This window comes from Piliocolobus tephrosceles, chromosome 7, assembly GCF_002776525.5.
Source record: "Piliocolobus tephrosceles isolate RC106 chromosome 7, ASM277652v3, whole genome shotgun sequence".
Lineage (NCBI taxonomy): Eukaryota > Metazoa > Chordata > Mammalia > Primates > Cercopithecidae > Piliocolobus > Piliocolobus tephrosceles.
In genome coordinates, this window is record NC_045440.1 from 55,443,805 (window position 1) to 55,457,607 (window position 13,803).

At 37.3% G+C, this 13,803-nt stretch overlaps 1 protein-coding gene across 1 annotated transcript in view; it reads left to right on the plus strand.

Moving 5' to 3' along the window:
• RP1 (RP1 axonemal microtubule associated) overlaps positions 1-13,803 on the plus strand; it is a 323,400-nt gene that overhangs the window by 76,404 nt on the left and 233,193 nt on the right. The window contains exons 4-6 of the mRNA XM_023184239.3: positions 4,229-4,392; positions 8,718-8,804; positions 12,047-12,179. Of these exons, the coding sequence (XP_023040007.3) occupies positions 4,229-4,392; positions 8,718-8,804; positions 12,047-12,179 (384 nt within the window). The remainder of the gene's footprint in view (positions 1-4,228; positions 4,393-8,717; positions 8,805-12,046; positions 12,180-13,803) is intronic.

Sequence of the window (13,803 nt, forward strand, 5' to 3'; positions counted from 1 at the left end):
ATGTTTTGTATCTGTTCTGGTAAATTGAGTCTTTCCCCAATCTGTTTGCTCATTAAATGACTAAATAGTTTATATAAAGAAAAAAGGTGCTACCTGCATTCTTTTTTTCTCCAGTTCATTTACTCACCCCTTCAACTCACTCTTTTTCAAATTGAGGCCTCGTGGTATATGTATATTTCAAAGACTTAGAATTTTGTCTATTCACATTTTTTCTCCCACAGCATTTCTGAGAAAACTGGGTTAGATGCCGTACAAACTCCTGAAATCTTCTGTCTTACTTGCCTTTTGACTTCTACTTTAAAAGATTATGGCATAAAGTTTTGTACTTTCTTTCTGCTGATGTTTCTTTTTCTTTTTTTTTTTTTTTGGCTTCTTGTTGTTTTCTTCCTCCTCCCTACTTTCTCCTTCTTGTTCTCCCTCTCCCCTTCTTTTCTGTCTCCTTCTAATTTTTCTTATTCATTACGTTAGTTTTTCTGTGATCTGACCTCACCTCACAAAATATTACATTAAGAATATTCTGATGTTTTTCTCTTTTGGTATGTTGGCCTATTACCTCATATAGATTACAAGCTAACAGAATACAATGACATCATCTTATGTTTTTCTTTCTTTCTTTTTTTTTTTTTTTTAGACATAGGGTTTATTGGGGGGGACTTACATCTGGGGCAGTCCAGTGATAGCAGACTACACAGGAAGACCACTACTGTTTATAAAAAGCATGCAGTTTATATAGCATTTTTACTTAGCACCCTACACCTAGCAACCTCCATTTAACCCAAAACCAAGGGCCTTGATTCCCTGTATGGCCTGTGTTCCAAGGGATGGGCCAGGGATTTGAATGACCCTCATGGATAAGAAGTGAAACTCCAGGTTGGCCACTCTCGAATTCCTTAGCTTGGGACTCCAAACACACATTCTTCTTACACCATAGGGTCATTCTCAGGGCATGCTTCAGTTATGGTGGTCAGGTGCCTCTCCTATACATATGGTCAAATACTACCAACCATATATTTATTTAAATTTTTTATTGCCGTAGGTTTTTGGAGAACAGGCAGTGTTTGGTTACATGAGTAAGTTCTTTAGTGGTGATTTGTCAGATTTTGGTGCACCCATCACCCTAGCAGTATACACTAAATCCAATTTGCAGTCTTTTATTCCTCGCCTCCTTCCCACCCTTTTCCCCTGAGTCCCCAAAGTCCATTGTGTCATTCTTATGCTTTTGCATTCTCATAGCTTAGCTCCCACTTAGGAGTAAGAATATATGATGTTTGGTTTTCCATTCCTGAGTTATTCACTTAGAATAATAGTCTCCAGTACCACCCATGTTGCTGTAAATGCCATTAATTCATTCCTTTTATGGATGAGTATATATGTATAGATGAGTATATATATATATCACAGTTTCTTTATCCACTCATTGATTGATGGGCATTTGGGCTGGTTCCACATTTTTGCAATTGTGAATTATGCTGCTATAAACATGCAGGCAAGTATCTTTTTCATATAATGACTTCTTTTCCTCTGGGTAGATACCCAGTAGTGGGATAGCTGGATCAAATGGTAGTTCTACTTTAGTTCTTTAGGGAGTCTCCACACTGTTTTCCATAGTGGTTGTACTAGTTTATATTCCCATCAGTAGTGTAGAAGTATTCCCTTTTCTTCGCATCCACTCCAACATCTATTTTGTTTTTTTTTTTTTTTAATTTGGCTACTCTTGCACATCTTATGTTTTTCATCTACTACTCCCCAGACAGTGGTCAACTAGTAATGACCCAATGACTTGTTGGCTTTGTATTGATTGAAATGTAAGTTATAAACTGAAAGATGAGTCTTAGTTCATGATCTTTAGATTCTACTCCAGTTTTTATGGTACTCCCTTGCAGGGTTAAGGTTTTAATAATTTAATGATTTAGGGAGGTGCAAAAACCTATAGTAAATGGACATCATATTTCATTATTTTTATTTTTATTTCCATTCTCTCACTTTTCAGCCTTTCCATCCTAGTTGTTGGAAAATGCAATTTCTTTCTTGATCGATTTGGTCCTTGCAGTTTTAGCAAGTATTGATTCTCCCCTGACCTCTTTTTGCTGCATTTCTAAGAAGTGCAGTATTTCAATTTATTCAAACAAGAACTAACATACCAGTTATCCTACAGAACATAGCTAGAATTTTTCTACCTCTATAGTTTGCAATTGCAGTTTAACATTTTCTGTCACTGTTAAAGACAGACCATCCTTGACTAGTTTTTTAAAATTATGTTTTTACTTACCGATTGTCTACCAAGATGATTTGATAGACTAACATGGCTTTCCACTATGTGTAGGGCAAACAAAATATAGTTTTGTATTTTAAAGTAGATTTTTTACAAACAGGCCAGGTGCAGTGGCTCATGCCTGTAATCCTAGCACTTTGGGGGGCCAAGATGGGTGGATCATTTGAGATCAGGAGTTCGAGACCAGCCTGACCAACATGGTGAAACCTCTACTAAAATACAAAAATTAGCGAGGTATAGTGGCGGGTGCCTGTAATCTCAGCTATTCGAGAGGCTGAGGCAGGAGAATCGCTTGAACCCAGGAGGTGGACGTTGCAGTGAGCCAAGATCATACCACTGCACTCCAGCTTGGGTGACACAGTGAGACCCCCTCTCAAAAAAATAAATAAAAATAAAAAAAAACAAATACAAACATACATTAATTTAATGTGTATTTATAGTACCATATAAATAAAATTTAAATCTAGGCTTTGGTTATTTATTTTGATGATGAAAATGGGAAATACATTTTAGTTCAAAGTTGGAAGAGAGGAAAACAGTCTAATGAGTAGAAAGAATGCCATTTAAGTCAGTCATTCTTAATTTTATTGCTTTGTATTCTTAATTCTTTTATGTAATCTTGAGTGTGTTCCCTAATTTCTCATTACTTCACTTTTGTTTTATTCCTTTTTTTTTTTTTTTGAGATAGAGTCTTGCTCTGTTGCCCAGGCTAGAGTGTACTGTCACAGGATCATAGCTTGCTGTGACCTCAAATTCTTGGGCCTAAGCGATTCTTCCACCTCAGCCTTGCAAGTAACTAGGACTGCAGGCATGCGCCACCACATCTGGCTTTCATTTTTCTTATAGATCAGCTTTCTGATTCACTTGGTTTGGCTCTGTATCCCTACCCAAATCTCATCTTGAACTGTAATTCCCAGGTGTTGAGGGAGGATCGCAGGGGAGGTGGTTGGATCATGGGGATGGTTTCCCCCATGCTGTTCTCATGATAGTGAGTTCTCATGAGACCTGATAGTTTTAAAAGTGTTTGACAGCTCCCACTTCATGCGCGCTCTCTCTCTCCTGCCTTGTGAAGAAGGTACTTGCTTCTCCTTCACCTTCTGCCATGATTGTAAGTTTCCCGAGGCCTTCTCAGCCATGTGGAACTGTGAGTCAGTTAAACCTCTTTTATTTATGAATTACCTAGTCGCAGGTAGTAACTTTATAGCAATGTGAAAATGAAATAATACACTGATGTTTATCGCACAGAAACCTGGCAAAATTAAATCGAAATCCTAGGATATTGTATCATACCACCATGAATGTACTATAATGTTTAGTCAGTCTCAGTTTTGTTCACAATGAGCTATATGTTTTTTAGCATTGTTTTCATTTGTTTGTAGGTGATACAAAATACACTTCTGTTTGTAGGATTTAGTTACTTTATTAATTGAGGATACTTAAAATAATAAATGAATAAATTATAGCAGATAGCTTCCCAAATTCTACTCACCAATTCCAGTTTATATTCTTAATTATTGTATAAATTTTTATTTTGGAAAATAAATATCTAAACTCAAAAAATATCCTAAAAGTCATTAATTCTCAATGCACATGTTACATGCCAGAGCTGAGAATATTGGAGATTTTTTTGTCAAAATATTGGGAGCTTCAAAGAAGTTGTTTAGTGACTCTCTTGGAGTCCAGGTATGACCAACAATAATATGGTAATGATACCACTCTAGCCACCTCACTAACAATCTTTTTGGAAATATTCTCACTGTCACATTGTAGGAAATAGTGATTTTATTGAGTATTTTAAATTCCAAATATAAATCTTCTATTATGGCACTTCTTCAGAGGAGATGAAGACTAAGTTTTGTCTATCCTGAACTCTCCTACTTTTATGATGACCTGTTGTTCTGAGTCTTCCATTTCTATCAGCTGCCATAATGCTCTATGTTATTTTTTCTTTTATAGGTAGTAACTGGAAAGTTTTTATAATCACCAGTGACTTGCCAGATGCAGGGACCAGCTCACAGATTTATATTATTCTGTATGGACAACATAGAAGTTCAGCCCCCATATACCTTTATGGAACAGATGGGGCTCGATTTCAGGATGGCCATGAAGACATATTTACTGTAAGTAATAAAACTGAGTACAAGCTGTTAATATAAGTGATACAGCTAGTAAGTACTTTGGAAGGAACATAGTCTATCCCTTTAACAATACCATGTGCCCTGTAGAAGATCATTCAAAAGTAATTTATGGAAGTTTTTGCTCAAGCAGATTTAACACAAGTAAATCTGCAATATGGGAAGAGACAGTAGCTAGAGAGAAATACTAGATGGTAAGCATTTATTTTTATGTGGACAGACATCAGGAGCAAGGGCTTATGCCTTTCTGGCTATCCAGATAAGGCTCCAAGTCAAGTTCAAAAAGCGAAAAATAAAATTATCAAACAAGGAAGGCAAAAAAGTTGTCATCAAGTTGTTAATTATTGGTTTTTATTAGTTATTAGTTATCAAGTTATTAGACCATGGCTAGACACATGGAGATCAAGATCTAGAGGGAAACAGAGGTAACAAAGATGAAGCAGGGAGACCAGTGCCATGTTGTTAAACTGAAGTCAGATACATTAGCAAACAAAGGCAAGACTTGAAATGGGTCAAGCACCTATCACTTATAGGTGCTTAGTAATGTCTGTTGAATAAATTAATGGATGCACAGAGGGATTGGTTTGAACCAGGTGGAGACAGTAAAATCACCATGAAATAAGAGTGTCCTTAAGAATTGTAAGTCTTCACTGGACAGCCACATCCATGTGATACTGGGTGTTTGGTTTACTACAACCACAGGAGAGGCTGAATCATTTGGAAACATTGTTCCCATTAGTTTAGTTTGATTTAACTTTTCCATCGTATATGAGTCAATATTTAAAGACACTCTTGTGTTTATAGTCCCTAAAAGTAAAAGATTTTGTTGTTATTTTCCATGAGTCAGAAATAAAAATAGTCTGAGCTGTTGTTGTTGTTTTGCTATTTTAGTGTTTTATGTTTACTTTTAAATTGAATTATATATTCACATAGTTTATAGGGCTAAATAATTTTCAATTCTGTAATAAGAAAGGAGCACCCTTAACCCCTCATTTTCATAGTTTGATGCTTCTTTTTTCTTAATGCTGCTACTACATTTCAGCTCTTTCTGTTGTCACTCTAGCTTGAGTTCTGGAATGGCTACATTGATCTCTTCTTGTAGAGGTGATGGCTTCATTAAATGCAGTAATTTCACGCCAATTTTTTTTTTTTTTTTTTTTTTTTTGAGACGGAGTCTCGCTTTGTCGCCCAGGCTGGAGTGCAGTGGCCAGATCTCCGCTCACTGCAAGCTCTGCCTCCCGGGTTCACGCCATTCTCCTGCCTCAGCCTCCCGAGTAGCTGGGACTACAGGCGCCCGCCACCTTGCCCGGCTAGTTTTTTGTATTTTTTAGTAGAGACGGGGTTTCACCGTGTTAGCCAGGATGGTCTCGATCTCCTGACCTCGTGATCCGCCCGTCTCGGCCTCCCAAAGTGCTGGGATTACAGGCGTGAGCCACCGCGCCCGGCCATTTCACGCCAATTTTGATCACAGTTTCGTTTGTTCTAATGAATTGTTTTCTTGTGAGGGTTCTTAGGCAGACTGTTTTACATCTTCCTTTCCTTTTTCCTTGTACTTTCTTTGTATAGACCTTTCTTTTTTTCTTTTTTATTGTAAAACACACAAAAGTTACCATTAAAAAATTTTAAATCGTACCATTTAGTGGCATATAGTACATTCACAGTGTTATTCAACAATCACTATCTACTTTTACAACATTTTATTCACTCCAAAAGAAAACCTTGTTATGCAGTCACTCCCTGTTGCCTTTCTGCCAACCCCTAGCAACCTCTAATGTCTTCCCTTTCCTTTCCCTTCCCCTTCCTATTCCCTTCCCTTTCCCTTCCTCTCCCTGATTCCTCTCCCCCCTTCCCCTCCCCCCTTTCCCCCCCCCTTCCCCTCGCCCCTCCCCTCCCCTCACCTCCCCTCCCCTTCCTTCCCCTTCCCTTTCCTATTTGGATGTTTTAAATTTTTTCTTGTTGGTGAAATTGCTCTAGCTAGAACTTTCAGTACAGTGTTGAATAGAAGTAGCAAAAATTATTATCCTTGTCTTGTTCCTGATTTGGGAGAAAAGCTCTCCATCTTTTACCATTTAGTATGATGTTCTCTGTGGGTTTTTCTCACGATGAGTGTCCTTTATCATGTTCAGGAAGTTCTTTTCAATTTCTAGTTTGTTGAATTTTTTTTTTTTTTTTTAAATCATGAAAGGGCATGTGATTTTGTCAAATGTGTGTGTGTGTTGGGGGGTGGTTTGGCATCAGTTGAGATGATTGTGTTTTTCCCTTCTATTTTATTTATGTGGTATATTAGATTGCTATTTGTATGTAGAACCAATTCCCATTCCTGGGATAAATCCTAGTTTATTATAATGTGTAATCTTTTTAATATGCTTCTGGATTCATTAGCTAGTTTTGTTGAAGATGTTTGCATCTTTACAAGGCACAGTGGTTTATAGTTTTCTTGTTATGTCTTTGACTTTGTTATCAGCATAATGCTGACCTTGCAGAATGAGTTACAAAGCATTTTCCACCACCTTTTTTTGGAAGTGTTTGGAATTAATTCTTCTTTAAATATTTGATAGAATTCACCAGTGAAGCCTTCTGTCCTACGTTTCTTTTTCTTGGGAGGTTTTTGATTACTGATTCAACCTCTTTACCCTTTATAGGTCTATTCATATTTTTTATTTCTTTGAGTCAGTTTTGGTGGTCTGTGTTTCTACAGATTTGTCCATTTCATCTAGGTTATCTAATTTGTTGGCATACTGTTGCTCATAGCATTCTTTTATAATCCTTTTTATTTCTATAAAGTCAATAGTAATGTCTCTTCTTTTATTTTTGATTTTAGCAATTCTCTTTGCTAAAATCTAGATAGGCTAAAGTCTATCAGTTTTATTGATGTTTTTAATAACCAAATATTAATTTCATTTTTTTTGTTGTTTTTATATTCTCCCTTTTGTTTATCATCGGTCTATCTCTTTGTTCTACCAGTGTAGGATTTAGTTTGCCTTTCTTTTTCTAGTTCCTTAAGATGTAAAGTTAGGTTATTTATTTGAGATTTTTCTTCTTTTTTAATGTAGGTATATATAGCTATAAATTTCCCTCAGAGCTCTGCTTTTTGCATATTTTTTGTATCTTATATTTTTGCTTTGACTTATCTCGAAGTATTTTTAAATTTTCCTGCAGTTTGTTCTTTGACCTATTCATTGCTTACAAGTATGTCCTTTAATTTACACTTTTTTTTTTTTTTTTTTTTTTCTGAGATGGAGTCTAGCTCTTTCGCCTAGGCTGGAGTGCAGTGGCATGATCTTGGCTCACTGCAACCTCTCCCTCCTGACTTCACACAATTCTCCTGCCTTAGCCTCCCAAGTAACTGGGATTACAGGCACCCGCCATGACACCCAGCTAATTTTTGTATTTTTAGTACAGACACGGTCTCACTGTGTTGGCCAGGCTGGTCTTGAACTCCTGACCTCATGATCCACCTGCCTTGGAATTTACACATATTTTGAACTTTTCAGTTTGCCTTATAATACTGATTTCTGGATTCATACCATTGTGTTTGGACAAGATACTCTGTACGATTTGTCTTTTTAAATTTTCAAGACTTGTTTTGTTGCAAAACATATGTTCTATCCTGGAGAACGTTCCATGTGTACTTGGAAAGACTGTTTTCTGTTGTTGGGTGGAGTGTTCTATAGACGTTAGGTCTAGGTGGTGTGTAATGTTCAAGTCCTCTATTTTCTTATTATTTTCTCTACTTGTTTTGCCCATCATTCAAGTGGGGTATTGAAGTCTCCAACTATTATCATAGAGTGTCTGTTTCTCCATTCAGTTCTGTTAAATTTTGCTAATTATATTTTATTTATTTTTTTATTATTATTTTTTTGAGACAGAGTCTTGCTCAGTCACCCAGGCTGGAGTGCAGTGGCAGGATCTTGGCTCACTGCAAGCTCCGTCTCCTGGGTTCACGCCATTCTCCTGCCTCAGGCTCGCGAGTAGCTGGGACTACAGGCGCCCGTCACCAGGCCTGGCTAAGTTTTTTGTATTTTTAGTAGAGACGGGGTTTCACCATGTTAGCCAGGATGGTTTCAATCTCCTGATCTTGTGATCCGCCCGCCTCGGCCTCCCAAAGTGCTGAGATTACAGGCGTGAGCCACCACCCCCGGCCTGCTTATTTTATTTTAGTACTCTCTTGTTAGATGTGTACATGTTTATAATTCTTACCTCTTCTTAATGAATTGACCCCTTTATCAATATATCATGTCCTAATCTGAGCTGTTTTTAATTGGATTTTGTGAAATTATATTGAAAGTTGTTCCCTTGGCTCTTCATAGATAACAGTTGGAGACATTGGAACACTCTTTAAAATTCGTATTGGGCATACCAACTCTGGACACTCCCCTTCCTGGCACTGCAAGGAGGTAAGGATGTATCAACACTTTCCCATTCTTTGCAAAATTCTCTGCATATTCCTCTCAGGAGTCAACTCATCATGCCTATAATGAGTTGATGGAGTCCTGTACCTTTTTAGCCTGTGCTTTCTTCAAGGCAGAAGTATCATATGTCCTTAATAATTGATTAATTCTTAATTGATTGAGGGAGGCACCTTAACCAAGCAATTCTTTCACCTCTTTGCAAAGAAAAAAAATGCCTGGGACTCTGGATTAACTCATATAGCTTCTTGATATAGTTGCACTACTGATAAAAAGATGACTAGCTGTATGTTATTTGCTTCAGAAATGTTGTAAAGATAGACCACTGTGTTGATGAAATAATAGTCTACTAGAATTGAATGCCAGCTCTGAAATTTAGTCTATTCATGTTAAGCAGGAAAATGCCCTTGAGTATTTCTAAGATTAAGAATAAAGGCTTAAATTTTCTACATTGTTCAGCATGAAACATCCACTTATTACCATGATTGTCAGTAAATGCAGATCTCCAACACTGGAAATCACAGAGCTTGTCATCCATTTTTGTGTATGGTATATTTTATATTTATATCTTCTGTCATTTCAAAATAAATGCTCTTTAAACAAGTTCTCAAAATGTGAAGAAAATCTCGTCATATTCCTGATATTTTTGGCAAACTTACTCTTCTTGAGTTTTAACATGTGAAAGAATTAATGAAAAATTCATAGATAGGTAATTCCTTAAAAACATTAAAAAATTCGATTAGCAGGAATATATAGTTGTTAATACCATCTTCTTTATGTTAAAGTTACAAAGGATTCTGAAAGCAGAATGAAAAAATAAAACTTACCTTATGAAAATACAGAATGTTGAGGTTATATTTTAAAATTCAAAATTACTCCCTGGCTTCTATGTGAAATGCTCTCTTTTATGCTATATAGAGCTTTTGAAGTATAATATTCAAATTGATTCTTAAGTGATCATATGTGACAATAATATCTTTTTTTCTTCCCTCTCAGTGAGGTAAACTAACATATGAAAATTATCATTAATCCTCCTGCTATTTCATTTGCTAGCCAATAAGCAAGATTACATTCATTATGAACTTGGGATGCTGAGACAAAAAATTTTGTATTATAGAGGAATGATATAAAAATCAGGCTGAAAATTTCTATTGTCTTTCTCTCTATGGCAAGTATTCTCTCACTGCAAGAGAACTTTGCCTAAGGTTTACTTTGGCTCTTGTTGAGTACCTGTGAAGAAGAGACACATTCTTGATTCAAACTTTCATTCTGAATGTACAAAAGCCCTTATCTACTTTATCCATTTTGCCAAATTAGATAATGGGTTGAAATTTTTCTGTTTAATTCTTATAATACAGTTTAGAAGTTTAAAATTTGAAATTTTAAGTAAGCCAACTTGTATGGGGATTTGAACAGAATCACTGATTCCATAATAGCAACAATAATACATTTCCATAAAATAACCACATTGCTTTAGAAACTTAATCTTGATTTTTTTCAAGTTCAGTTAAGGAAGTTTACAAAATAAAAAGTTCAAAATGTTAGGTTATTTTCTGTTTCTCAAATGATCAGCTTTGGGCCTTAATTAAAATCGTCAAATCAGACAGTCTTGGCAGTAGTAACCTTGCAAACAATAGTTTTTCTCACTGGTTCTCAGGAAGCCTTTCTAAAAGTGACATTACATTGTGTGAGAATCACACTTAATATGCATTTATAAATGTGAATTCCTGAACCTGTCTGAGACCCAAAGACCTTAGTAGGAGCAGGTACTGAAAATCTGCCTTTTTTTCCTTTTTGAGATAGGGTCTCTGTCTGTTGCCCAAGCTGGAGTTGAGTGGCATGATAATGGCTCACTACAGCCTTGACTTCCCAGACTCAAGTGATCCTCCCACCTCAGCCTCTCAAGTAGCTGGGACTATAGGCATGCACCACCACACCTGGCTAATTTTTAAGTTTTTGTGGAGATGGGGTCTTGCCATGTTGCCCTGGTTGGTCTCCAACTCCTGGGCTCAAGCAATCTGCTCACCTTGGGCCTGCAAAGTGCTGAGATTACAGGTGTGAGCCACTGTGCCTGGGTGAAAATTTGCCTTTTTAACAAGGTGATTTTAAAATCATTAAAGTTGAAAATCTCTGATTTAAGGAATTTTCAAAAGAGTAAGATTAATTTAATAGTTAAAATAACTCCTCACTGAAGCTTTTTTTATTTCTAAAAATATTTTAATGAAAAAGTTATCTTTCTGTAAACATTTCATTATTCTACAAATGAAACATTTGAATCCATTACAGAACACTTATGAATTCTTAAACATCAGAGAGCATAGTGAAGTTTTAAAGTAATTTTGAATATTTAGATAGGCTAACAATCCTTACATTACCCTTGCACACTGGCATGCTTATTCACTCTTTTGTGACATCAATTACTGGAACTCCAAGAAATACTGTAAAAGAATAATTGTACTCTATTCAGAAAAGGCTAGATTTTAGTATCAGAAAATATAATTTTTACTTTTTGATGATTTTCATATTTTTCAGTTCCTACCAGAAATTTTTAACATTCTTGTTTAACTCCAGGATAAATGGATTAGGTGTAATAGGTGACCATATAAATGATTACTGGTTGAATTTTGTTCATTGCTAAGGATCCAAGGGGGGAACCATATCAGTTTGAATCTGTAGTATATGAAATCTGACCTTATGCTAACATTTATAAAATCACTTTAAACCAAAAAATCAATTTCTAAGAAATTGAAACAAGGAAATAATATATTTCTAAAAATGTAAACATTTCTTTCTAAACAGGAAAATATTAATGACATAAGATTTGGGAAGAAATTGCCATGTTGGAAATAAACGTTTCAAAATAGAGACACTAGAAATAGAAAATTTATCTGGGTGCAGTGGCATATGTCTGTAGACCCAGCTACTCAGGAGGCTGAGGTGGGAGGATCACTTCAGCCTAGGAGTTGGCAACCATCCTGGGCAACATAGCAAGACTTTGTCTCAAAAAAATAAAGAAATAAATAGAAATAGGAAGATTTTTAGATAGAGGAAAGAGATGCCATTGTACTTGAGATGGCAGGAAAAGAAGAAATTAGCACTGTCAAATTATCAACAGTTTCTCATATTAAAAAAAAGTTCTCTGAGCTAAGTGGCAGTCTTGAACAAAAACTTATTTGACACTTTGATAAAGCATTCCTCCATTTTTGAAAGTAATATTATTGTCATTGTAGATACAACTGCATAATATGAATTCTGGAAAACAGTTTTATGTACCTGTTCAACGATGGTTTGCACGAGATCAAGAGGATGGGGAAATCTGTCGAGAATTTCCTGTTTTAAGTAAAGGACAACCCATCCTTCCAGGTAGGAAAGAGTCAACTCCAGGCAGCACAGGTAAAACTTGTTTGCCTAAATGCTGAAGGACAGGGCACCAATAAACACATGTTTGAGTAAATGAATGATTAAGGACTGCCAGTTTCTTATCACTTGCCTCTCTGATGTGGCAGCTGCATCTAAATGCTTTTTAGTTGTTTCACATGCCAACATTCAGGAATATGTTCTTGTCAACAGCCCTATAGGAAGGTCGGCTGAAATGCTTCTTAATCAAAACAAGGAAATTAATTCTTAGGCGGTCATGAGAAAAATTGAATGTCAAATGAAGTTCCTCCAGGGCTAAGAAATGCAAGTCAATATACACTTTTCCCACCGGGCTCTCCCTCATTTTTGAAACTTTAACTATTTGATTAGGAAATAAAAACACAACTGCTCAATGACATTCTAAATGTCTGGCCAAAAGCAGAGATGTATTCAAGCCTTGTTTACATTTATGGCTGATAATAGGCTCTTTTTCTACTCAGGGTGAGGTAGTCACTGCTCCCTAGCATAAGAATTCAGGGTGGCTGTCCATAAGAACTATTTGCTCTTGGGTCTGCTGGCCTCTGCCTTGGAGGAGAATGGGATAAGGGCATGTGAGATTATTAAATAGACAATTGGCAAAAAATGGATTTTTCTCCAATCCAGACTATGTTCCATTAAAAATGTCATGTTTTAATTTTCTAAATAAATAAATAAATAAGTAATAGTAAGTCTTATCTGACATTAGGCTTAGGTCCATACCAACCTGTGTAGTTTTTTGAGGGAACATAGACTGGTAAAACATTTGCACAGATTGATGATTCCTTTGTGGTTTTAAATTAAGGTGCGATCACTTTTCTTAAGTTTCTGAAGTTAAAATATTTTTGAAAAGACGTTGGGGGAGGGGGGGGCGGAGCAAGATGGCCGAATAGGAACAGCTTCAGTCTCCATCTCCCAGCGCGAGCGACACAGAAGACCGGTGATTTCTGCATTTTCAACTGAGGTACTAGGGTCATCTCACTCGGGAGTGCCGGACAATCCGTGCGGGTCAGCTGCTGCAGCCTGACCAGCGAGAGCTGAAGCAGGGCGAGGCATCGCCTCACCTGGGAAGCGCGAGGGGGAAGGGAGTCCCTTTTCCTAGCCAGGGGAACTGAGACACACAACACCTGGAAAATCGGGTAACTCCCACCCCAATACTGCGCTGTAACACCGGCACACCGGAGATTATATCCCACACCTGGCCGGGAGGGTCCCACGCCCACGGAGCCTCCCTCCTTGCTAACACAGCAGTCTGCGGCAATCTAACCGCAAGGCAGCAGCGAGGCTGGGGGAGGGGCGCCCGCCATTGCTGGGGCTTAAGTAGGTAAATAAAGCCGCTGGGAAGCTCGAACTGGGCGGAGCTCACAGCAGCTCAAGGAAACCTGCCTGTCTCTGTAGACTGCGCCTCTGGGGACAGGGCTCAGCTAAAGAGCAGAAGCCTGTGCAGACGCGAACGACTCTGTCTGACAGCTTTAAAGAGAGCAGTGGATCTCCCAACACGGAGGTTGAGATCTGAGAAGGGGCAGTCTGCCTGCTCAAGTGGGTCCCTGACCCCTGAGTAGCCTAACTGGGAGACATCCCCCACTAGGGGCAG